The 25425-nt window shown below is 48.4% G+C and overlaps 1 protein-coding gene across 2 annotated transcripts in view; it reads right to left on the bottom strand.

Moving 5' to 3' along the window:
- Positions 1–735: 735 nt before the first annotated feature.
- Positions 736–25425, bottom strand: part of MYO18B (myosin XVIIIB) — a 237253-nt gene continuing 212563 nt past the window's right edge. For both annotated transcript variants that reach the window (XM_047761184.1, XM_047761185.1), the window contains exons 41-44: positions 24655–24699; positions 23250–23387; positions 3206–4454; positions 736–951 (exon numbers count right to left, since the gene is read on the bottom strand). In XM_047761184.1, the coding sequence (XP_047617140.1) occupies positions 3218–4454; positions 23250–23387; positions 24655–24699 (1420 nt within the window). In that variant the 3' untranslated portion in view covers positions 736–951; positions 3206–3217. The remainder of the gene's footprint in view (positions 952–3205; positions 4455–23249; positions 23388–24654; positions 24700–25425) is intronic.

The raw sequence follows: 25425 nt of genomic DNA, 5'->3' as shown, positions 1-25425 counted from the left end.
AAAACAGGAACTCCTCTCGGGACTTTTTATAATATCACAGTGGGGATGCACCATGTAAAATGCTAGCACAGTGGCCTGCACACAGTATGTGATCAATAAACATCAGCCTATGGTTTTAGTGTTATTAATTCTTCAAGGAGGTTTGAAAAAGCAGGTGTCCAGGCTACAAGTGTGCCTTTGCGAGTGTAGTTTTTGATACTCGTGTGGTGGTGTGTGTATGGGAGGGAGTGGGTAGGAACAAATGGTCACAGGTTCTTGAATGCTGATATGGGCGGTCATTTGTTGGGATGCATGTGTGTCAGTGTGTCACAGGCATTTGGGGTGTGTGGGCCACTGACTTGTCCCATGGTTCTTTCATTCATTCATTCATTCATCACAATTTCTTGAATGCCTGCACTTCTACACACAATACAGATACCTAAATAGACAAGGTAAATATAAGAGAGGTAAACATGGGAATTAAGGGAGAATGGAGAAAGAGCCTTTATTTTAGTTTGATATATTAGGGAAGACTTCCTGAAGGAGGTGACACCTGAGCTGAACTTGGCCAAGTGAAGAGGACTAAGATCACTGCATGTAGACACATAGGGAGAGAAATGGTGCTCCCGAAGCTACAAAGACTACAAAGAGTTGGTGTTATTTCCTTTCCTCGGAAGCCTTTCTATCACAAGCTGCACCCCGTCAACCCTCCAGAGTCCCAGGTAACATGATCACAGAACAGAGAGAAGGCACAGATGCCAAGTAGCCAACACTTTATTTGGTACAGACCTAGCACATTGGAAGCCCCATGTCCATGGGATATGCCTCTGCTGGGCCCTGCTGGCCCCTGGAGGGTGGCCGAGCTGGCTCTGGACTCAGGGCCTCTGAGGAGGCCTGGCCAGTCTCAGTCTCTCTCTCTCTCCGGACAGTCGTGGAGTCGAGAAGTCTTGGAGGGCAGCGCATCACAGGAGGCTGGAACAGATGCAGGTCAGAGCTGATAAGTGGGGCCCAGGGAGCGTGTTTTGGTGGGTGGAAGCCCCCTGAGCCCACATTCCCAGGTGGCGTTACTGCAGTGATGCCTCCCAGAGGAATGAGGGCAGCAGAAGGGAAATAAGTGGGGGGAACCTGAGACAGAGACCCTGAAGGGCCACCGTGTCCAAGTGCAGGACACCCTGACATGTACTTGGCCGCTGGGTACCGGGCTCTGGGCTGGGGTCTTGCTCACATCACGCTCACAGTGCTGCTTTGGGTGGCTGGTATTATCACCCCCATCTTCCAGGTGAGAACACAGATGCTTGGCAAGGTTGCATTGCTTGGCCAGTTACAGGGAAAACCTGAGCTCTGGGGGCTGGTGTGGTTCCGAATCCCACAGCGCATTAGCATGTGGGCAATGGAGGAGCTGTACTGTTGAGCTCAAGACTCCAGTGTGCCAGTTAAAGGTGGAGGTGATTTTCAGGCGGGCGCTCCATTATCAGAGTCAGCACTGCGGGGAGCAGGGAGGGGAGCTGAGCTTAAAAAAAAAAAAAAAAAATGGCAGAGACAAGATGTTCTGTGGCGACGTCTGCTAAGGACTGTTCCCCTTCCGGACGTGTGCCCTTTACTTGGCCTTTGAAACTGCGTTCTGTGTCCCCCAGAGCATAATAATGTAAATGAATATCAGAGCTCTCCTCGGTAATTGAGAGCAGAGAGAAGGCCATGTTAAGTCAGATGAATCTGCTCTGATACAGTCCAAGCTCATCTCCACGGAAGGGGCAATGGCTTTTTGATGGGCTGAGGGTGACTCTCCAAGTAGCAGGGCGTGCAGCTTGTTTTGGACCAGGAGGCCTGTAGAAGGAGGGCTGGTGGCTGAGGCCCAGTGTGGGCTGCGCACCATGTGCGGCCACTCCACCACCTAAGCTGCACTGATAATGCAGAGGTTTACAGAGGTGAGGAGCCACTGCCAGGCTGCAGGTGTGCAGAGTCTGAACCCCCCGGGGGGAGGCTCTCTCTCCTCCTCTGTGCCCCCACCAGCCTGCCTGAGGGGGCTTCACATTTCAATTGGGAGCCAGGAGGTGGTATTGTCGGCGCCCTGACATTTGAAACGTGCCCTGCGAGCGGCAGTCAGTGGCCGGCCCTGCCTCAGGGCAAAGGGCACTGGACAGGGAGTCAGGGTGGCTGGGTTTGCCACAGACTCACTGAGCGACCTTGATCTTGAGGTCCTCCTCATTTGTGCGAGAGTGGAGCTAGGGTCCGTGAGTTCCAACCCCCTTTTAGCTTTACGATTCTAAGGTCTGCCTCAGTTTGACCTCAATTGAGGCAACCTCTTTAAAGACCCAGCTCCATGATCGGCTCTGAGTTTACTCACACAGAGGTCTGGAATATGTACCTGAGAGAAAGTATTACTGACAAAAGTGTGGACTCTGAAGTTTCAAATCCCAGTTCTGCCTGGGTGATTCTGTACAAGGGAGTTAACCTCCTTGGTTCTCAGTTTGTTAACCTGTAAACGGGGAATAAATCATACTCACCACTTCTTGGGGTTACTATGGGCACCAAATGACCCCCTGATAAACACATTCGATAAATGTGAGCCATTATTAGCAATGAATTCCTCATCTTACCTCTACTGCAGCGAAGAGCCAGGATCAGGAAGGGAGCAGGAAGAGGGCAGAGAGAAGCACTGCTTCTCCCACATTGCGGTTCTGTGACCTCTGCACTTGTCCCATTCTCCCTGCTTCTTGGGCTCTAGTTTCTCTCTATACATTTAATATAAGAGTTGGACTTCACCACTGTCAAGGCCTCTTCTATTCTGGCCTGACTCTTCCCCACCCACCCACCCCAGATCTCCTCTCATTATGTGGACAGATGCCATCATGGCTCCCCCAACCTAGCCATGAAAAGAACAAGACAAGGGTGGGGAAACATGACAAGCCCAGCACATCCTTTAGCACCCACCCCCCACCCACCCAGGATCCTCAAGCTTTCTGATGGGTCTGTAGTTTAAAGAGCAAGGACACCGGTGGCACCTGGTGAGCACTTCTGATAAGTTTTGCATTTATCAGCAACACACTGTTTGCATAAACAGCAACCCATTATTTCAGTAAAAAACCTCTAAAAACTGCTCTCTAGAGAAATTAGTCACAGCATTAAAGGCAGCAGCAGCAACCGGTTTCCTCCAGGCACCCAGGCCTGGGTGGACTCCCTTGTTTCATATTCCCCAAGGGGCATGGTCCCAGCCTGCTGCTTGTACCTGAGCTGGTTCCTACTTCTGCAGGTATTTCTTCATGATGCTCTCAACATCCTCGTCTTTCCTCCTTGCCCCCAGCTCTCTGTTCTCCAGGGACGTTCGCTCCCCGCCATCGCCCTCCACTCGGGGGATTCTCGGCCGACTCTTGATGCTGTCAGCGCTTTTGAAAGACACGATGGAGCTGGAGGAGGAGGATGAGTCAGAGAAGTGAGCGGGGTCCTCCTTGGGCTCCGGGCTCTTTTTCAAAATGGTGGTTATCCCTGACAGAAAGCCCCTGTCGGCCTCTTCTGTCTCAAAGTGGACGCTTGAATGCTGTGAACTGTCTCGCCCATCTTTGGCAGCTCCGGCCAAGGACGTGGGAGTCTCGGGCTTCCGGATGGCAGGGAGGAAGTCATCAAAATCCACTTTGGTTTTGCGTTCGTAGTTGAGGCTTGGGAGCTTCCAGCTGAACGGGTCGCTGTCCAGGGGGCCCCCCATCAGGTGGGCGAACTGGCGGTTCTGGAAGACCAGCGGCTCCTTCCCAAGGTCCGTACAGCCGGCGTCGTCCAAGGAAGACTCCAGACAGCGCCGTCGAGGGCGCAGTATGGGCGACAAGAATGAGTCCCTGAGCGCGGACGGGGAGCTCGATTTCCTTCTCGCGCCTGCCCCGGGTTCTAGGAGGGACTCGCAGGAACTGAAGCGGGTCTTCAGCTTCTCAGGCAGAGGGGTGGGGCCCCCCACGCTCTCGGAAGAGATGCATTTCAGACTGGTGGACCGCAGAAGTCCAGCCGACATCCCGGCGGGACCCTCCGCGCCCAAGGGTGACGGCGCCCCAGACCTCAGCGAGAGGGCCCCCTCGTCGCTGCCCGCCCTGGCCCTCCTCAGCGTGGACGCCCCGGTGGTCTGGTAGATGGGGAGGGTGGGCCAGTCCTCCAGGCCCAGCGGCGAGCCCTGGCCCCTCTGCGCTCTCTTCCGCCGAAGCCCCTCCACGAACTCTGACAGGGCTGCGGAGGGACTTGGCAGCTTGTCCCTGGACAGCGGGGATGCGTCTCTGCTCCGGGAAGCCAGGGAGGAGGACGGCGTTCCTGCTCTCCCTGGGGGCTTTGTCTGGACGCCACACTCTTCGCCATCCCCAAAGTGGCAGGGCTTTCCCCGGCGGAGGGAGAGGGGAGAAGCAGCCTTGTCCCCTGAGGTCCTGCCGTGGACGTCCTGGGCCCCACTCCGAGGAGAAGCCCGCTGGGCCCGCTCAGCATCGCCAGCCTCCTTGTGCATCCTGCGCCAGGAAGAAAAGTGCCGTCAGCAGACATCACGCCATTCATACACTCCGCCCCATTGGTGTGAGGGCCACGGTGCGCAGGCACTAATACTATTTTTCTTCGGAAACGCCATCCCCACAGCACTCTCCAATGAACCGTGTGATTTAATGCGCAAACTCGGGCCGTATAAATGATTTCTCATTGCTTTGTGAAATGCAATTTCTGTCTATAATTAAACCCGGCTAAGTACGTTTGAGTAGATTAAAACTGCAGCTCTGACGGATGACTTAGATTTACGAGGCATCCTATCTGACATGATGGGACCTATCATCCCAGAGCCTGCTGTGAAATAGGTAATGTGCTTCGAAAACTCGAGAGGGACCTGCAGAAAGTTATTTATTTATTTAGGGCCAAGCCCAGAGGACAGTCAGACCATGCAGAACTTCTGAGAGCCAGTGACCCAAATATGCGGCTGAATGAGACACTGTGACACCCCCCACTGGTTCATGGGATGGAGGTGGGGTTAAAAGAACTGGTCCTTCAAAAGGGAAAGCTTTATACGAAATCAACTTGAAACCAAGACTATACACAAGAGGACAGACGCTTTCTATTCTGGGACTACACCAGGCAGAGGCATTTTGCAGCAGCTGAGCCAAAACCACTCTGCCTCTGAAAAGTGGGAATCTCACAGTGGGGCCAAATTATAGACTATAAAATGAAGAGGAGGGCTTAAAGGAAAGAAACTGGAGACTATCAGCCATTCCTTTGATAAATAAAATCTATTTGTCTTCTTTCTAAGACAAACAACCTCCTTCCCGCCCACCAGCAAGGTTGTAATTTATACAAGGGGTGCCCAATGTCAGCCCCTGAGTGTGGCAGACAAGGCCGGGGCTGGGCCAGAGGAAGCAGCGTCCAGAGCAGTGCTATGCGGGCTTCTGGTCATTAGGCCCAGTCCTTGCTTGCTGCTCTGCCACAACAGGAGTGATTACAGGAGTCAGCCACCTACACATGAAGCCTGGAATTCTGGCACAAACTGAGGAAGGCGTCCTGCTCTCCACAGTCTGTTATCACTGTCTCCACCCCCTGATTATGTAGGACAGTTTAGAAGGGAAAGAGCTGACTGCAGTGACCCAAAGTGCTGTTGATCCTCAGAAGGAGCCAAGCCTTCGGCCCCTGGAGGTGATGCCCAGAATGGAGAGGAGGGTGTGGAAGGGAAGGGGTTGGAGTCTTTTTCAGGGACCTAGGTAGGGACTAGACACTGCCTTCCTGAGCTCCCACCATCCCATAAGCCTCTCTCTTCTGATGTTGGCAAAAAACTCCCTGACCCAGGACCATAGCAATGGGAGGTTGGGAGGTTGCCATGGTGATGATGCTTTGTGAAAAGTTTCCATGAGTGACAGGTACAGGGCCAGCTGTGTTCATCTGTCCCTCCTTATGCCCTAGGTCAGCTAGGTAGAGAGAGTCAATGTCATGGTCTGGGGACCATGAGGGGACCACAAAGTAGATCCCAAGGTAAGGGTGTGGATGCCCTGCCCCCATCATCCACTCTCCTCACCATCCTCAGTCCTCCTCCTGGGCTCAGGGGACCAACCCCCTCCCTAACCTCCTGTATTATAAGTTGACCCCTTGCTCACTCTGCCCCAGCCACAAGGGTCTCCAGGGAAAGGCCAAGTGCTTCCTGCCTCCAGGGTTTGCACATGCTGTTCCCTTTGCTGGAAGCACCCTTCCACCTCCTCTCGGCAATGGTCACTGTGCTCATGGGGAGACCAGGGGATGAAAGAAGAACCCTGGGCTCAGTGCCTGGTACTAGGCTTCTTAAATAACGGTTAACAGTTATGACTAATTAATAATCAACAGCAAAGGACTATTAATCATTAATAATCAGCAGTTAGTGCTCCTTATAATTACTACTGATAACCTCTGAATTTCCAGAGACTTGCCCACCACTGGGTTCAAGGAAAGCTTTAACTGAAGTTCCAGGAGGCATGAACAGAAGAATAAATGGGCAGGTGACCTTGATCTCACTGTTCCTAAGAAAGGCTGGCCCTCTTGTGTGCCAACAAGCAGCCACACAATTTGCCCAGAGCAGCTGCTCCCTTCCCATTTCTTGCCTGTCACCTTTCATCTCTGTCACAGCTGGACACGGCTGGGGAAGGAGCCAGAGTGCTCCTGTGTGATTACCTGAAGGGGTGTTTGTCAACATCATCACTTTGGAATTGTTCCCCTAATACACAGCAAGATGGCATTCACAGGGCTTTTTTCTTTCTTTCCTTTTTTTTTTTTTTTTTTTTTAAATAAACAGCTTGGAGCTGCCAGGGCCAATGGGCTGCTGCAGAGCTGACAAAAGTAATTTCTGTCCTGTCCTGGCCCTCATGGGAGCAGGCATGATGAATGAGTCCTAGGCACGCTCGGTCTCTTCTGTCACCTGCCCCATGGGGATGGCAGCATCCAGGGCTCCTGCTGCCGAACCTCCTGGGACCTTGCCACCCCACTGGCCCCAGCTCCTCTCTCCTGTGCTGGCTGCAGAGGCCAAGACTAGGATGGAATAGAAGCTACAGGAGGAGGAGAAGGAGGTGGGGGGGGAGGGGGAAGGGGCAGGGGGAGAAAGAGTAGTAGGAAAAAAGTAGAAAAAAGGCTGGAAGAAGAGGAGGTGGGGGATACAGCTCTCCAGCCTGTGCCGTCAGGACCCTGCTGAGTCTCATGTCTGCACCCTGAGTTGGCACATGCCCAGTACACAGCAGATGCTCAGTATGTGTTGCTGAACTGAGTCAAGTCTTGGAAATCAAGTCTCTGAAAAAGAGGGAGTAGATAAGATGAGGAAAGCAAAGGAGGAGCAAAGAGAGTGGAGAAGGAGAAGAAGGACCAACAAGAGAGGAGCTGAAGTGAGGGGGCTGGTGACAGAGAAGGCAAAGGAGGAGAGAGGCTGGGGGCAAGGCAAGGGGGACAGAGGGGACAGTCGCAGGTGGATGCGGGCCGGCAGCTGAGGACCTGCTCTCATCTTTGATCAAAAGGTGGGACAGGCTGGGGCAAGCAAAGCCATAGGCAGCCCAGGAGCAGGGCCTGGGGGTCCCAGCCTGTGTGTGCTGCTGTCCAGGCCCAAAGGACATGGGCTCCCCAGGACCCAAGCCCTGGGGGCTCTGGGCTGGGCTAGACTCGGGAGATCCACCCACCTTCCCAGGCCCAGGCCCACCAGGAGCAGCATCTTCCTAAAGGTGGGCAATTCACAATGTCCCAGTGCAGCAGCCCAGGCTCCATCTGGCTGCCACCAGATGGTGATCACGGAGCTCTGCCCAGGAGCCCAAGGGCTGAAGTCCCCAGGGGGGTGGGTCGGGCAGGGTCCCACCTTCCAGAGTGCTCTGGTTGGTGCCTCAGCTGATAGGCCTGAAACCAGAACACAGACCAAGCAGTGTAGACTCCTGGGGGGCCAGAGAGTAGTGGGAGTGGGGGCAGAGTGAGGAGGGAGGGCTGACAGAGAAGGAAGGTGGGAGAAGGAGACTCGTCTCAGCTGAGTGCTGCCTCCTGGGTTTGCCATTGAAATCACCCACATCTCCATTTGGAGTTTATTTTTGTGTATGGTGTTAGGGAGTGTTCTAATTTCATTCTTTTACATGTGGCTGTCCAGTTTTCCCAGCGCCACTTTTTGAACAAGCTGTCCTTTCTCCATTGTATATTCTTGCCTCCTTTGTCATAGATTAGCTGACTGTAGGTAGGTGGGTTTAATTCTGGGCTTTCTATCCTGTTACACTGATCTATATTTGTCTTTGTACCAGTACCATACGGTTTTTATGACTGTTGCTTTGTAGTATATAGTCTGAAGTCAGGGAGCCTGATTTCTCCAGCTCCATTTTTCTTTTTCAGGATGTCATGGCTATTCTGGTTTTTTTGTGCTTCCAAACAAACTTTAAAATATTTTGTTCAAGTTCTGTGAAAAACGTCCTTGGTAATTTGATAGGGACTGCATTGAATCTATAGATTGCCTTGGGTAGTTATAGTCATTTTGCTAATATTGACTCTTCCAATCCAAGAGCATGGTATGTCTTTCCATCAATTTCTGTCGTTAAAGACCTAGATATAAGACCAGATACTACAAAACTCTTAGAGGAAAACATAGGCCAAACACTCTCAGACATAAACGACAGCAACATCTTCTCAGATCCACCTCTTAGAACAATGACAGTAAAAACAAAAATAAACGAATGGGACTTAATTAAACTTAAAAATTTCTGTACAGCAAAGGAAACCCTAAACAAAACAAAAAGACAACCCACAAAATGGGAGAAAATATTTGTGAATGAAGCAACTGACAAGGGATTCATCTCCAAAATTTATAAACACCTCCTACTGCTCAATACCAAAAAAACAAGCAACCCCATCAAAAAATGGGCAGAAGATCTAAACAGACGATTCTCCAAAGAAGACATACGGATGGCCAAAAAACACATGCAAAGATATTCAACATCACTCATTATTAGAGACATGCAAATCAAAACTACTATGAGGGTACCACCTTACACCAGCTAGAATGGCCATCATCAAAAAGTCTACAAACAATAAGTGCTGGAGAGGGTGTGGAGAAAAAGGAACCCTATTACACTGTTGGTGGGATTGTAAATTGGTGCAACCACTGTGGAAAACTATGGAGATTCCTCACCTCAGAAAACTAAACATAGAACTACCATTTGATCCAGTAATCCCACTCCTCATCTATCCAGAGAAAACCACGACTCACAAAGACACATATACTCCGATGTTCACTGCAGCACTATTTTCAATAGCCAAGACATGGAAACAACCTAAATGTCCACTGACAGAGGAGTGGATCAAGAAGATGTGGTACATATACACAATGGAATATTACTCAGCCATTAAAAGGAACAAAATAATGGCATTTTTAGAAACATGGATGGACCTAGAAATTATCATGCTAAGTGAAGTCAGTCAATGAGACACCAAGATCAAATGCTATCACTGACATGTGGAATCTAGAGAAAGAACACAATGAACTTCTTTGCAGAACAGATACTGACTCATGGACTTTGAAAAAACTTATGGTTTCCAAAGGAGACAGTTCGGGGGGGTGGGGGGATGTGCTGGGGGTGTGGGATGGAAATCCTATAAAATTGGATTGTGATGATCATTGTACAACTATAAATGTAATAAATTCATTGAGTAATAAATAATAAATGTGTTTAATCAAAAAAAAAAAAGAAATAACCCACTCTCTGCAACCTCTTTTTCTACTTCCTGTGTGCTTAAAAGCATTGCAAGTGAGCAGTCTGTGCTGGCCACCCCTTTCTTGGTGGATACTGCAGAATTTAATCTGAATTCAGATGCCCTCTTGCAAGCTTCAGGTGTGGGTCCCTGGTCTGCTGCCTGAGGCAGGATGTCCTCTCCTTTCTGCCCTGGCTCTGGAACAAATCGTGCTGTCTTCATCCAGGGGCCTGGGAAGACTCATTTTTTTCCCAGCTGTCCTCACAGGCCAGCGTGGCTCAGATGGAACTCCCTTCCATCAGCATTGTATGATGGATGGATGGTGGCTAATCAAGACGTCGCTGTGCCTGCCTCCCAGCGCCTTGGCCAGGGAGACAGATGATGGATGGGAGGCTCTATGAGTCACTGGGAGACAGCTATGGACACATGCTAGGTGGGGGCACTGTGGTTCTCTAAGAAGGGACTCCGGAAACATCTTGGGAACTTCTGCACCTGCCCCTTAGTCTATTCCAAAAGGAAGAGCCTTCTCGCATACTTGCCTGATAAGGAGCCAGCAGACATTCCTGGGTGTCCAGCCACATAGGTGCCAGGCTGGTCCTACAAGAGTTGCCCCTGCTTGAGCACCCACTGTGTACCAGGTGCCATGCTGCCGCCATGGACACAGGGAGAATGAGCGGCTGGGCCACCTGCCTGCGCGGAGCTAATGGCCACCTCCCTTATGATCTCGACAGCTACCCTGGGGGCTGGGGATTGTGAGCTCCATGCACAGTGAGGTGGGGTGACCTCTGCAAGCACACACAGCTAGGAGTGGCAGAGGCAGGGTTCTGACCCCACAAGCGGCAGCACCTTTCTCTGGAAACTTCCTCCAGACCCTGTGATGTGACCCAGGGTTAACAGGGTCTCCAACATCACCCCACCCAGACAACACTTGTCCCTCAGAGTGTAGTCTGGTTCTGCCACTCACTGCTCACTTAGTGGCCTTGGGATAGTCACCTAATTCCTCTAGGCCTCAGTTTCTTCAGATGTAAAGTGGGGGAAAAGCTGGTCAACCTTGCAACATTGTAAAGATGAGAGCTCCAGGAAGGCAAGGGTTTTTGCTTGTTGCACTCACTGCTATACCCTTGTGCCTGGAACAGTGTCAGAGTGCACACAGCAGGTGTTCTATAAACATGTGTTGAATGAGGAAGTGAAGTACCAGTTCCCTGGTACACAGCAGGTGCTCAATAAACATGTGTTGGATGAGTAAGTGAATCCCAAGCCCTCTGGCACATAGTGGGCACCCAATAAAAGCCGATTAAATGAAATGATGAATAAGAGAATATATGTAAAAATGCTCTAAAATTAGTGGCTCAAATTTATGAAGCTTATTAGATAAATCCGGACCTGCTCATCCAGAAATGCTGGAATTTCCTCTCTTTCTAACTTGCAAAACTAAGAATCCAGGTTTCAGGAAAGTAGACAGGCCTGGGTTCACATCCTGGCTCTGTCCCTTCGCAGCCAGGTATCTTGTAAAGCCTGGCTGTGAGAGTGGGTACAATCCTGCTGAACCTCACCGTTTTGCCAGGAAGCAGAGATGACAGGTGTGATCAGTAGAGTTGGTACCCAGGAGCGATGCCTGAAACACCTGCCCCTCCCCCAGCTCCTCACGCCAGGAGGAGGCTGCAGCAATTAAACCTGCAAAGTTTAAACTACTACTAAGTATGTGTTTAAAACCTTCATACTCGTTCAATTTGTTTTTTAATTAATGACCCCTTCCATCAGGGCTAGAGAAGGGGCAGCCGGTCAAGAATACATAATTCCTGGAGTTCCCATCGTGGTTCAGTGGTTTACAAACCTGACTAGCATCCATGAGGGCATGGGTTTGATCCCTAACCTCACTCAGTGGGTTAAGGATCCGGCATTGCCATGAGCTGTGGTGTAGGTCGCAGATGCGGCTTGGATCTGGCGTGGCTGTGGCTGTGGTATAGGCTCGCGGCTACAGTTCTGATTTGACCCCTAGCCTGGGAACCTCCATATGCCACAGGTGCAGCCCTAAAAAAAAAGACAAAAAACAAAACAAAACAAAAAAGAACATGTAATTCATATGTTTGAGCTTACTCCGTGCAGCACAGGAAAGGGATGAGGACCTTGAAGTGGTCTGTTCAGCCTCAGAGCTAGCCAGCTGCTGAGAGCCGTGTCTCCAGTGTGGGCCATGCCCCTTCCCCTGTAGGGCTGTCCTGTGAACATGGCTCCAGCCTTTTTCCTCTAGTGTCTACTACCAGGGTATAGACATGCCATCAAGACTGGGTGAAGAAGAACAAACTGCACATACTTCATCTATATCACCTCATCACCCCATCTTGCAGATGAGGAACGCGGGTGAGAAACCACCCTTTCAAGGTTCACACTGCTAAGTGGCAGGGCCTGGATGTGAACCCTGGTTGGCCAGATCTGAAGCTCCTGCTTTGTGCTTCCACAACATCTCACACTCTCCAGGGGAGAAGAAACCAACCAGTCGAACTCACATCTACACACATATATTTTTCAAAGTCCATTGAGACACAATGAGCCAAAAAAAAAAAAAAAGTGAGGCCTGAATTAAGGAGACTTTGGCTTTACTGGCATTAGACACACCACACAGCAAAGCTCCAAACTCCCAGGTCTGAGTCCGAGCAGAGCCTGGGCCTGTGGGAGCTATTGGAAATGTGATGCAGAGCTAATGACCCCATGAATCATCCCCCAAGACATGCTGTCACCCGCATTCTTCATCCACACCCTGAAATTAAAGAGGAAATTAAAAATGAATCAATGTTCTTTAACATCGAGGCCTGGATGGGAAACCAGATGTCCTTTGAAGATGGCCTGAAGGTTTTTCAGCCGAGTCTAACACGGTAATTGATGGTCTATAATAAAAGTTGACATGGTGCCCAAAACTGTGCCTGATGCAGTAGGAAACGTGAGATGTTTACAAGCCCCTAGAGCGTGTAGGTGATTTCTGTGTAATAGCAGCTACTGTAGCGTGGGCCTTTAGGCTTTGCAGACATTACTCAATTTTATCTTCACAACAACCCTCTGAAGCAGCTACTATTGTAATCTTCCCATTTCATAAATGAGGCTCAGGAAGGATGTGTAACTTGTCATGGAATAAATAGGAGGACATGAATTGCAACTGAAGATGCCAACTTTGGGATCCACGATTCCCAACTGCTCTGCTCTACTACCCTTTACTGCCTTTGACTGTTCCATTTTACAGAAAAGGAAACTGAGGTTCAGAGAGGCACATGGACTTGCTTCATTGCAGAAGATGTGTTGCCTTAGCCTTTCACCTGGGTCAACCATGAAGGGCCAGCTGTGCAAGCAGCTCCAGGCACACTGTGAGCTATGGGCCCAAAATGCAGAGGGCCAGGGGAAGGGGCTGAGGAAGAGGGGTAGGATTTGGGTGGTGGGGGCACTGAGGAAGACGCTTCAAGCGGGAGAAGAGTCCTCCCATGAGCGCCAGACCCTTGGCCATCAAGCCTGTTCCCTTCAATTCGCAGGCAAAGGCATGGAGCTTAGAAAGGCCACTGAGCTGAAAGGGAAGACCCAGAATGAGGAGGATGCCGTGGGGGTGGGATGCAGGATGCCCAAGAGGGCCTGCTGGACAGTAGGCAGAGGAGGTGGAACAAGTAGCAGACAGGCCCTAAGGTGCAGGGACTTGAGTCAGGAAAAAGACTCTGTAAATAGCCTATATTCCTTATAGTATGTTTTTAAGATACAAGATAACTTTAAAGCTTTGTGTACTGTTCCCTCCAATACGAAGTACCTGCTGAGTCCCTGACACTTTAAAAAAAACCATCAAAGTGAAGGGCCCTCAATGGATACCTGCCAGCACAGCTCCTGCGGGTCAGCAGAACTTGCCTCAACTCCCCCACACATTCTCACTAGCTACCAGGTAGTAGGGCCAGTGACTTTTGAACAGAGTTGCCCATCAGAATCTGTCTGGACTGCTACCAAAAAATCTGTTTCAGTGGGGCGGGGAGGTAGGGGACCATTTTAGTTTAAGAGACTGAAGGCTAATGGAGAATGTTAACAAGAGGGGAACCTGTGTGTGGGAAGATGGGGGTACGGGTGCTCTCTGTTAGTTCAGTTCAATTTTTCTGTTAAGTCTAAACCTTCTCTTAAAGAATTAAATCCATTCTTTTTTTTTTTAAGAGAGAGACCAAAAGAAACAAAACAATCAGATGCAATAAATGCCCTTTATAGAATCCTTCTTTTAAAAAGCACAATGATACAACTTCAGAAAAACTGGGGTAATATGAATGTGGGGATTTTAGATGATACTGTGGACTTGTTCACCTTAGCTGCAATAACAGTGCAATAGTTAGGAAATGTCCTTCTTCATAGGATAAAGATGTGAAATTATTTTAGGGAGAACGTTCATGATGTTTTCAACTTATTTTCACATTGTTGGTCATAAAAACTGTGTTTAGATTTAGACAGAAGTAGAGAAGAAGGTAAAGACAGAAATAAAGCCAGTATGGAAAAAAAAAAAAAGCCCTAGTCAGTGTGAAATTAAGGTGGAGGCTGGCAGAGTTGATGGTGCCCAGACACCTTTATTCAAGAAGAAGGGGGAGGGGAAAGAAGAAGAGGGGGAGGGAAGAGGGGAGGGGAAGGGGGAGGAGGAGGAGGAAGGGGAAGGAAGTGACACTTTACAGGTGATTCTGAGGAACCATTGATCAATTTTTTGCAAACAAACAAACAAACAAACAAAAACCACAAATATTTTAACTTGCCCTTCAATGTTGAGCCTGACCGCAGCCGCCTCCAGAGCCTTTGCCTGCCTCCCAGGCTGGGCTGGCACGTTCTCTGGTTCCCATAACCCTGTGCTCCTACACCCTCTATACTATCACTGTTTGCTTACTTGTCTATTCCTCTCAACAAGACTGTGAATTCTGAACTAGATTCTTTCTTTCTTCTGTGAATCCCCAGGATCTAGAAGAGTCCCTCAAAGAAGGTTCATGGAATGGAAAGAATGCAGGTACAGAGGATGAGAAAGATGAGAGTTCTATCTGGCTAGTTCATTCAGACCCCAGAAGCCCCACTTATTGGTCAGCCAAAGCCACTTTGCTGGGCTTCAAACCAATAGATTCATGACCATCTTCCAGTTTCACAATCTAGAGGGAATCCCTCATATGCTGAAACACAATCCAAACACCTGGTTTTATTTCTACTGAACTTTATCAACTTCAGAACTGAGAGGGAGCTGAGGCCACATCTGGTTTGAACCCCTCACTCTCCCCCTGGCAAAACGGAGAAGGAAGAGAGCTTCTGGGTCACGGTCTGATGAGACAGGGGAGCACGGGCTCTCAAATGGCAGCCTGAGCTTCCCATACAATCTCCACAGTGCTCTGAAAGGACAGACTGGGACATAGTTATTGATTACTCCAGTAATCAACATCTAACTGCATTAGAGGTTCAACTTGGCTTCAACATATTTTGCATACGTTTTCAATGCTTTCCTTTACTTTCCATGCACAAACATCACTTCAGCTGAGGATGGTACCATGGCAGGAACCCCACAAAACCTCAGACTTATTCCTAACCCTGCCCAGTTCATCATAAAATTGTAGTTTTAAGTGCATGCAAATCATCTGTCCACCTGCCCCTCTGCAGAGCCATCCTGAACTGCCTGTTGAGTGCCCTGACCCTGCTGCTGCAGACACTGAGTGACCAAGCCTGCCATTCAAGCAGCTTACAGTCCAGAGGTGAAGGCAGTTCACCAGCTGACGACTGGAGGGAAGGACGAGTGAACCTTCGTGTCATCCTGGGCATGGAAACTAAGGAAGAAATGTTTACTGGGAAAAGCCTCACTCAGCGTTCAGCTGCCAGTATGAGAGTCTAGCTTGTATGGGAGAAAATGCCCACTTTGAAAAAAACAACAGCTAAATTTAAACTTCAAGGCACTGGAGAGTTTAAAAAACAAGCATATGTAATTCCCAGCAGAAGTCGGATGGTGGCTTTTGAGTTGGGGGAGGTCATGAATGGAACAGATATAAGAGGGTGTTAGGGGTACGCGAGACGGTCTGGTTTTGATTTGGGCAGTAATTTCACAGGTAGGGCCAATGTTTGAAGATTTCCTAGAGAGGCAGTTTCCAGTATGTATGTTTCAGGGAGCTTACTGAGCAAAAGTTTTGCTCAGTTAGAGGATCACGGACTCTCTAAGAATGTTCTAAACCACCAGTCCAAATGGTTTTACGCAAACTTGCAATTAACCTCGGTGAGCCTCAAACCTCCTGAAAGGTTCGTCCATCTATCATGAATACCTGGAGCTCTAGATAGACAACAGCCCTCCTCCCCTGGCAAGCTGCCCGAGAGTGATCCTGGCTCCAAGGATGAACCATGGACACAGCCAGACTCCTGCTCCTCCCTTGCTCAGGCCTTGGGTCCATGGTTAATAGCTTTGCACTGAAAACTTCCACGCTTCCAGTTTCCATATCTTGCCCACTCATCTTCTTAATGCTGATAAAACTGAAAAGAATCCTTTTGTCCTAGGAAGATATAAAACCATTTTCATGAGAGGCTCATTCAGTAAGTATATTCAGGATGGATTAAAATGATCCTGCGCTCTGGTTCTAAGAATTCAGGGACCAGTAAACAAATGTGCTATTGAAATAAGATTAGCAGCAGACTCTTAACCTGCTTTGAGAACAAGCTGTTTTTAATGCCAAGTATCATCCATTCACATTTACATAATTAATGAACTAATTACAAACGAGTCTTATCTAATCATTTAAGCGAGTCTCACGTGACCCATCCTTGGCCCTACTTCTGCTGAGAGTAATTGCATTTCCTTGCAAGTAATACAACTTTATTTTAAAAACAATACCCTATAACTTAGACCTTTTTACTAATTCAACCAGCCTTACCCTACATAAAAATCAGCAGGGGCTGATCAGAGGAGGATGGTGGCATCTAAATCTTTTTCTTTTAGACTAAGGACCACAAGCCAAGAGTATGGGGCTGCAAATGTTTACAGAAAGCAAATTTTTCCCCTGAAAAAAAGGGAAAGTTGTAATGCCATCTTTTAGCCAAACGAAAAGCAGTTGTGTTAAATCGGTACCAAAGCAAATGATACATACAACAGTAATTAGCGAAGATTACACAGTAATTAAAATCACGATGATTATGTGAGTGAGAATAATTTATACAATAATCTCCACGCTCACATTGCAACATGGTACAAGTCCAAAAGCAACAGCAGAGAGCCATGTTTGGTAATAAATTCAAATCACAACAACTCTAATTACGTGGTGATAGATAGGTCATTGAAATTTAGGGATGAACTCTCTGACCGGGATACACACAATTTTATTTGGACTTCCCAAGGCTACCAAATGGGGATCTCGAACACTCTAGTACTCCCCACACCTTCCTCCCCAGAGGGAGCTCCAGTCCTTCAGGTTTTCCTATATTCCATTAATCCCGGTTCCATGATTGAGGACAGTTGACCCATCTGGCAATGCCACCCTTGGCTCTTGATATCAGCATCATCCTTCTAATCATCCTGGTGAGAGGCCATCTAACTTCCAATCACTGGCTGTTTATTTTTTTACCTTTTTTTTTTTTTTAATGGCCACACCCATGGCATATGGAAATTCCCGGGGCCAGGGAGTGAATCCAAACTGCAGCAAAGACAAATCTTTTAACCCACTCTGCAGAGCCACTGCAGTCAGATTCCTAACCCACTGTGCCCACAGCAGGAACTTCTATTTTTTTTTAATGTGTATTTGTTGAGCACCTACTATGTGCTAGACATTGTGGTGTGTGCCGAGGTATAATAAGGAAAAAAGGTTTCCGTCCTAAGGATGAAGGGAGACAACTGAACAGATGATCCCAACATGATATGGAAAGTGCAATGGGGGAGGGGATCATGGGGTCTGCAGGACCTCGTCAGAGGGGCATGTGACCCAGCCAGGGAGGCAGAGAAGTCTCCTGAGGAGGACGACATGAACTGAGTCCTGAGTAAGAGTGAAGAATCTTCTGTCAGGTGAAGAATCACGGGAAGGGAGTCCAGGCAGAGGGAATATCATGGATACAGGACCAAGGGAGGGAAACGCCACAGTGTGTGAGGGGACCTCCTAAGCCATCCAGGGCACAAAGGCTGGAGAAGTGATGGAGAGACAGGAGACCAGAGAGGCAGACAAGAGCCAGGGCACCGAGGGTACTGTAAGCCTCTGAAGGTAGCAGAATTTCCATCCTCTTCTCTCCCTCAGGGCAGAGGTCACAAAAGCCTCTCTATAAAGGACAAGTAGCAAGTATTTCTGGCTTTGGGGACACAGGATCTCTGTTGCATCAACTCAGTTCTGCCACTACAGTGCAAAGACAGCCATAAACAATATGTAACATTAAGGAAAAAAAACAAGGGCATGCCTGGGATCCAATAAAACCTGATTGACAAAAGCAGGTCAAGGTCCAGATTTGGCCTGTAGACAGTGATTTGCAGAGTCCTCCTCTGGGTGACAGGAAGCCACTGAAACCAGGTTTTCATTTGAGACAGATCACAGTGGCTGAAGCACAGAGGAGGGACTAACTGACAGTGGAGCTGGAACGTCTTTGCCAGGGTCTAGAACAGACATGATGGCAACGTGATTAAAGGTGTTGGCAGTGAGGATGGAGGGGAGTAAAGAGTATTTCCTTGTGGCAGGGGGTGGGGGTGGGGCAGAATGAACAAGACTCAGGGATCAGGTGACTCTGGGGTCCAGAGAGAGTCATGGGCTCCAGCTTGGCCGGCGTGTGAATGACAGGCCCACCAAGTGGTCCTGGTAACACTGGTGGGGGAAAGAGGAGTTTTCCTGAGATCCGCTGGGATAAGACACTGGGAAGACACCCAGATGGAAAGCTTCTCAGATACGATATATGCATTTAAAACCTGGGGGTATGTGAGAGCTGGAGGTCTAGATTTGGGGGTCACCTGCTTACAGTGAGGGAGTTAAAAATCCCAAGAGGACTACCTGGGACTGGGTGGGGAGAAAAACAGCAGATGAGAGCAGCATCCTCTGATCCTCAGCATCGGGGCAGTGGGTGGTGGGGGAGGGATAGGCAGGAAAAGACCATAACAGAGGTTTGGGGAGCACTAAGGAGCAGAGACATCTACGAGGCCAGGTAGACAGGGAGTTCAGGGAAGTGTCCGACAGATGCCAACGCAGGAGGGAAGTCCAGGAAAAGATTGGGACTGGAGATGCCCCGGTTAGACCCTGTGGGAGCCGCTGACAAGGTGAGAAAAGTTTCAGTGGAGTGGTGGGGCAGGCTCTGGGCTAGAGGAAAGAAGCGTAAATGTGAGGTGGGTGAAGGAGGCTTACGTGGATCCCACTTTGGAGAAGCTTGGCTCCAAAGGGAAGGAAAAGGAGTAACTCAGCAGGACTGCAGAGGGTGGATGAGGACAGAGTTTGAATGAGGAAGACCTGAAGGTGTGGATAACCTGTGGGGAAAGAAAGACGGGAAAGGAAGAAGCTGAGGATGCAGGAGAGTGAGGGCCCGCTGGGTAGGACAGAGCTGCATCTGTCTTCTGAGACCAGAGGGAAGATGGGGCAGACGGAGATGAATTTGCAGAAGTGGAAGCCATGATTTTCTTTTCTTGGAATGAACCAGGGGTTTCGGGCATCTCCTTAGAGTGAGGTCTAGGGTCTGGAGGAAAGTCAGGATGGTTTAAGAATAACTGTCCAGTGAAATGAGAGAAACAACAGGCCACTGACAAGATATTGGCGTCTGTCCAGCTGGTTCAATTAACGCCCGTCAGTGCTTGGACTCTGCAGAACCGTATGAGTGACTGAGGCCGGGGTTCTGCTGGATGGGGGGTGGGGGGTGGTCTAGACTGAACTGGGTCTCAGAACTTCCTTGGCTCCTTGGAAAGCCTGAGGTGCAATGAAGACCAGAGGGAAAGGAGAGAACACTCTTCTGGCGGGGCAGTGGCTCTGGAAGGCGGCAGGGCAGGGTGCACCTGTCAGCCCTGGACAGGCTGCCACCACCTGCAGCCAGACAATAAAGAGGGACCCCTGAGCCAAGCGTGGCTGCCACCACCAAGCCCGTGAACTCCCTCTCCCGGGGCCAAGGAGGTAATTTAGTGTCTCTGTCTCCAGAAGCTCTTGCATTTATTAGCGGCAGCTGCATGATTCCTGGGCTGTAAATCATAAAGCTTTAGGCGTATTTCTCTTGAGCTGACGTCCCCATATAAATAATATGGGGAATGCTTTTATTTTTTTGGCAGAACACTGCTTTCTCTCTCTCTTCTGTTTTTAGAGTGACCTTCTTTCTCAGTCAAATTGGAAATGTCCAAGAGACTCATTTTCAGAGCCCTGGGATGGGCCAGGTAGAAGGGGAGGGGCTCCAGGACCCTAGTACCCTATTGTGTACTACCTCCCAGCAGAAAGAACACTGGGATGGTCTGGCAGCATCTAGTCAACTTCAAAATGCAATGCCCTTTGACCTAGAGAACCACTAGCCTGTGTGCTTAAGGATGTGGGGGTTTTTAAGGCCCAGGCGAATAGCAAATACCCTGAAATCAACTAAAAGTAAAAGAAGAAGATTGCAGTTACACAAACCATGGTATCATTTTCAGATCTTCTGCAGGAACTTGAAGGAATAAGATAGACTTGTGTGTACTCATGGGGAGAGGTCTCCAAGGTACTTTGTTGAAGAAAAGAGGTACATTGTAAGACTGCATGTATAGCATAATACAGATAGTACAGCATCATATCATTTACGCTTTTTAAAAGCCCACAGACATGCTATGTATTTGTTACAAGTACATATATGTTCACAAATGCAGAGAAAGGTATGGAAGGATACACACCAAACTGAAGATGGTGGATACCTTTGGGAAGGGAGTTGGGGCTGGGGTGGTGGCCAAGGGAACTGTATCCTTCTTAGTTACATTCTAAGTTCCTGAAAAACGTAAGTATTTGTGGATTATAGAGCTGGAGGTCAAGGCACCTGAACTAGGTCAGTCCTTACTATAAACTTGGGTAAGATATTTCCCTTTGTGGACCTTAGTTTTCCCCATTTATATACTGAGCAATTTGGACTAAATAATGCTAGTGGTCCCTTCTAACTCAGAAGTCCTAGAATCTTTACATTGTAAACATTTCCAAGGACAAGGCTCGAAATTTTCAGGGCTTAATGCCATGGAGTCTGGCACTCAGTAGGCACTTAATAAACATCTTTTCAATGGATGCTGAATGTTGAACAATGATCCTTATGCAGTTTTAATATTAATAATGGGCCAACTCTCTGCCAGTCAACTTTTCCAGGTGAGTGATCCACCTCCTGGATAAACATCAGAGAGTCACAGCAGGGTGGTAAATACAAATATAGGCTTTGGAGGGATTCAAACCTGCTGAATGACATGGAACAAATTACTGACCCTCTCTAAGTCACAGTCAGTGTTGAGCTGTGACCAAATACAGTTAATATTTCTGCTCAAGAGTTGATATTATGGTCAGTTATTAATTATTTATTGAGCACCATCTGTGTGCCAGCCCTAGGGACACCAACATGAAGAAAACTGATGGAGCTTATGGTCCCTTCTCGCCTCCTGCCCCACACCACTGTTCCTGGTGTAGGCACCTCTGCTTTGAACTGAGGCTGGATGAGGGTGAGGACTTGGAGGGAGAGAGGGGTGCCTGGGGGTGCTGAGGACCACCCTGCCCAAGGTGCAGCTATGGGAGCAGCAGTTGTAACCTTTTTTTTTTTTTTTTTTTGTCTTTGTAGGGCTGCGCCCAAGGCATATGGAAGTTCCCAGGCTAGAGATCAAATTGGAGCTACAGCTGCAGGCCTACACCACAGCCACAGCAATGTCAGATTCAAGCTGTGCCTGCAACCTGCACCACAGTTCATGGCCATGCTGGATCCTTAACCCACTGAGCAAGGCCAGGGATTGAATCCCAGTCCTCATGGATACACGTTGGGTTCATTAATGCTGAGCCATGATGGGAACTCCCTGGTTGTGACCACTTTTGCCAGAATCAGTTGATCCCTCATCTCTGGGCCTGAGATTCCTCTTCTGTAACACAGGGGTAATGACATCCATCTCCTGGGGTTACAAAGCAGCTACTTTTGTGAGCCCTTTCTAGGTGCCCAGCTCTGAGTGAATCCTCTGATTAACCCGGACAATGATTTACTCAAAAGAAAACACGAAGAGAGAAGTTAAGCAACTTGTCCTAAATCTCACAGCTGCAGAGGAGCAAATATGAGATTGGAACCTCAACGCTCATACTTCCATGTACTAAAACCACTGCAGCCTCCCGTCTCCCACCTGCACAGGGGCTATAATCCAAGGGCTAAAGGCCCTTCTCATGCACCCTCATATAATTACAATCATGAAACATGGGGATTATGCTAATGAGCTCTCACACGCAGCTCCAGCCACCTCCAGTTCTGCTTCTGCTGCCTTACGCACTGGCTGATGGGGAAAACCAGGTATTTAGTTATTTGGAGAGAAAAAGTCCTTGTCATCTGGAGTTCATGGAGGACATGGCTCTTTCTCCACACAGGTCTTTGTTTTTAATTAAGGGCAGTAATCAGATAATCTCTCTTTAATTAACGCCCCGATGCACCCCATTTTTACAGCCTTCCTTTGATATTTTCGACATCAAATCTAAGATTCTCTGCAGACACCGCACCAGACATTTTGCCATTTGCCGAATAGGCCCGAAAGGCAGGTGTGAACTTCCACCCTGTTCTTTTTGTAGAGACAACCCCCTGCTGCAGAGCAAGCGTGTTTCAAGCCAGGAAGGGGTTGTCTGGGTTTGCGCCATTAGTCTGTGATTTCTTCTTTCTATCTTATCACATTGGTTCTTTTGTTATCACACAAACGGTGTGCATTTCATCTTAATTACACATCTGCTTAATCTATAATTTCTGATTTATGGCCATTATCTCCTAATTACAAGAGGGTCACCCTTGGCAAGGAAAATCAAATGAGCCGAAAGGAACAGAGCTGAATAGCAAGAGGGAAGATGGATTGAAGTCCTACAACAGAGTCCCAGGGTCCGTTTGTGGGAGGGTCCTATAGACTTGTGAGGGTCCCATAGGCCATGACTGCAGGTGTCTCCTCTGACGGTAGGAACAAAGCTGAATCTCCAAGGAAGAGATCATCCAGCCTACCTGCCTTTGCATGGACTCCCCATTAAGAGAAACAAAACCAAAAACCTTTAGTTAAATATGTTCATAAAGAAGAACTTATATCCAAAAATTATCTATAAATGGAAAACTAGTAGGACTTGCCTTAGATAGAAAACAACTATAACAATTCCACAGCTATTTCAAAAAAATGTTCACCCCACGCTATCTAAAATCATCTGGAAAACCATGTTTGAGGGAGGCTGTATTAGATCCTCATCATATCAACTGTTTGGGGCAGTAAATACAATTATATTTCCTGTTTTACAGATAAGGACATGAAGGTGCAGAGATGGTAACTGATCTGCCTAAAGTTACACAGCTAGGAAGTGACAGGGTCATACCTCAAACTGGACCATACTTGTCCTTGCCTAGGACACAGAGAAATGGAAGACTTGAACAACAGCCTTCAAAGTCAGAGAGTCTTTGAGCTGCTGGTCATCCAGAGGCAGCAGGGAGATACTTACCTGGAGCTGAGGATACGGCTGCTGATGGCTGACTGTCGAGACGGGGTCCTTGCGGTGTCTGTGGCCAGGGACAGAGTACAACTCAACCAGGACTGCAGACTGCCCTCTGGCTGGGAGCTGAGGATGGAGACGTTATCTCTAGAACCAGAATGCAAGAGGCTGTCAACACGATGATAACCACATAACAGCAATAACTTGACATCCACCCCTTTGCGTAAGCCAGACATTGTGCTAAGTGCTGACATGTACAGTATTGAGCAATGCTCCCAACACCATCTCTGAGAGGGGGAGCCAGTGCTGCACCTATAACATAGATGAGAGTAATGGGACCTGGCGAGGCCAGCTGGGTCTTGACCAAGGTTACCCAGTTAGTAGTGATGCCGTTGGGACGCAAACCCTGGTCCCTCCAATTCCAATGCCCATGCTAATCACCTTTGCTCTTCTTCGGGAAGATGAACACTCTAATATTGATGCTGAAGTATCTCCAATTTTGGAGTAAAATTTGGCACTGAATGTCATATCAAATGATATGTTCATGGAGTGTAGCAGGTCTTAACTCCTTGCCCGCCTTGCCTAGAATGTCTTCGTGGATAAGGACTTTATTTATATGCCCCCAATTTCTGAAAGCAGCACAGAGAGGGACTGCGTGGGCCTCTCATTGATGTGAGCAGTCAATGGCTATTTTATCTTCTGGCTGATATATTCACTCAAAATTTATATATACATGAATGTATTCATTTGTTTATAGAACACTCTATGCCAGGTACCATGGGAAGGAACTATAAACAGGAAACTAACATTGACCTTGCCTTCAAGATCCCATTTTAGCAGAGTAGACAGCCATATAAATATCCATGAAATAAAAAAGAAAATGATCAGTCCTGTAGCTAGGGACAGAGGATAGGTTCTAAGGAGGACAAGGAGGGAGCCTTGAGTTGCTTCTTGGAGTAGAAGGGAAGGAACCAAGTACTGGCAGTGGAGCTTGTCTGAGGTTAGGGCTGGGCCAGGCAGGCCTGGAGTAAAGAACTTCAGGTGGGAGGAAGCACATCCACACAGGTATGGAGGGCATGGATGACAGGAAAGGTAAGAGTCCCAGGTAGAGGGAAAGTAAGGGTCAGAAGGTACAGGGTTGAAATGTCATCCTGAGGCAAGGGGCAGCCACTGAAGGGGTCTGAGGACAGTGGCATGGTAAGTCATGGGCTTCTGTTTGTCTACATAAGTTGGACAGTTCAATAGCATGTCCCCAGTTCTATATGTTATGGCCATGGCGTCAGAGGTCTCAGGGGCAGTGTGGATAATTTTCCAGGTGGGAGTGGGTGTTCCCTCTGCAAACTGGACACAGAGAGCCAGGGGCTTGTCTTTGGCTTCTGTGTAACTGGCTAAGTTCTACTCGGGGTTAACTTACATCTCTTTTCTTCCACTGCCACCACAGTCCACTGCTGTCTGGACACTAGAAAGAGGCACAAGACAGAGTCTGTTATCTTTGAGTTGCCAGGGGCTGGGGGAGAACATGGTCTTTGATGTTAAACAAACCTGGGTTTGTTTGAGTCTCACTTCCAATTGCCACTGTGTGATCTTAGGCAAGTTGCTTGCCTTCTCTGAACCTCCTGAGCTCCTTTGTAAAATGTAGCTAATAATGGGCCTCCACCTCCAGAGTTGTGGAGCAGACTAAGTGAGATAACCCTTATAAAGCTCTCAGCATGGTTCTTGGCAAATAAACAGTATTAATTAAAGGGGAGCAACCATTACCACTACTCTTATTTTAGTACAACTAGTACTGATATTAATAGCATCATAGTTGTCAATGAGCAAGGCATTTGCTTTATATTCTTTGTGAGTGCTTACAAATCAGACATGGGGCAGCAGCAGTTGGCTTTCCTGGCGCATTCTAGGAAACTCTGAAACTAATTACAATAGCAGCTATTCTTTGGGGATCATCCCTTGGTTCAACAAATATGCCTTACACACGATCTCACCGAACCATCTTGCCTATCTCCACTGTAGAGCTGAGAAAGCTGACACCCTTGTCTAAGGTCAGATAGCACTGCATGCCAGGTTCTGTAAGAGCTACCAGGCCCATGCTTTTATCAGAGTGCAACTGGCCAATACATGGGTGCAGACAGCCAAACCACAAACCTCAGACACCTGAGCCATCCTTCTAATCCTGGTTCCTCTG

Source organism: Phacochoerus africanus, chromosome 15 (genome assembly GCF_016906955.1).
Source record: "Phacochoerus africanus isolate WHEZ1 chromosome 15, ROS_Pafr_v1, whole genome shotgun sequence".
Classification (NCBI taxonomy): domain Eukaryota; kingdom Metazoa; phylum Chordata; class Mammalia; order Artiodactyla; family Suidae; genus Phacochoerus; species Phacochoerus africanus.
This window is presented reverse-complemented; position numbering and strand designations above follow the sequence as displayed.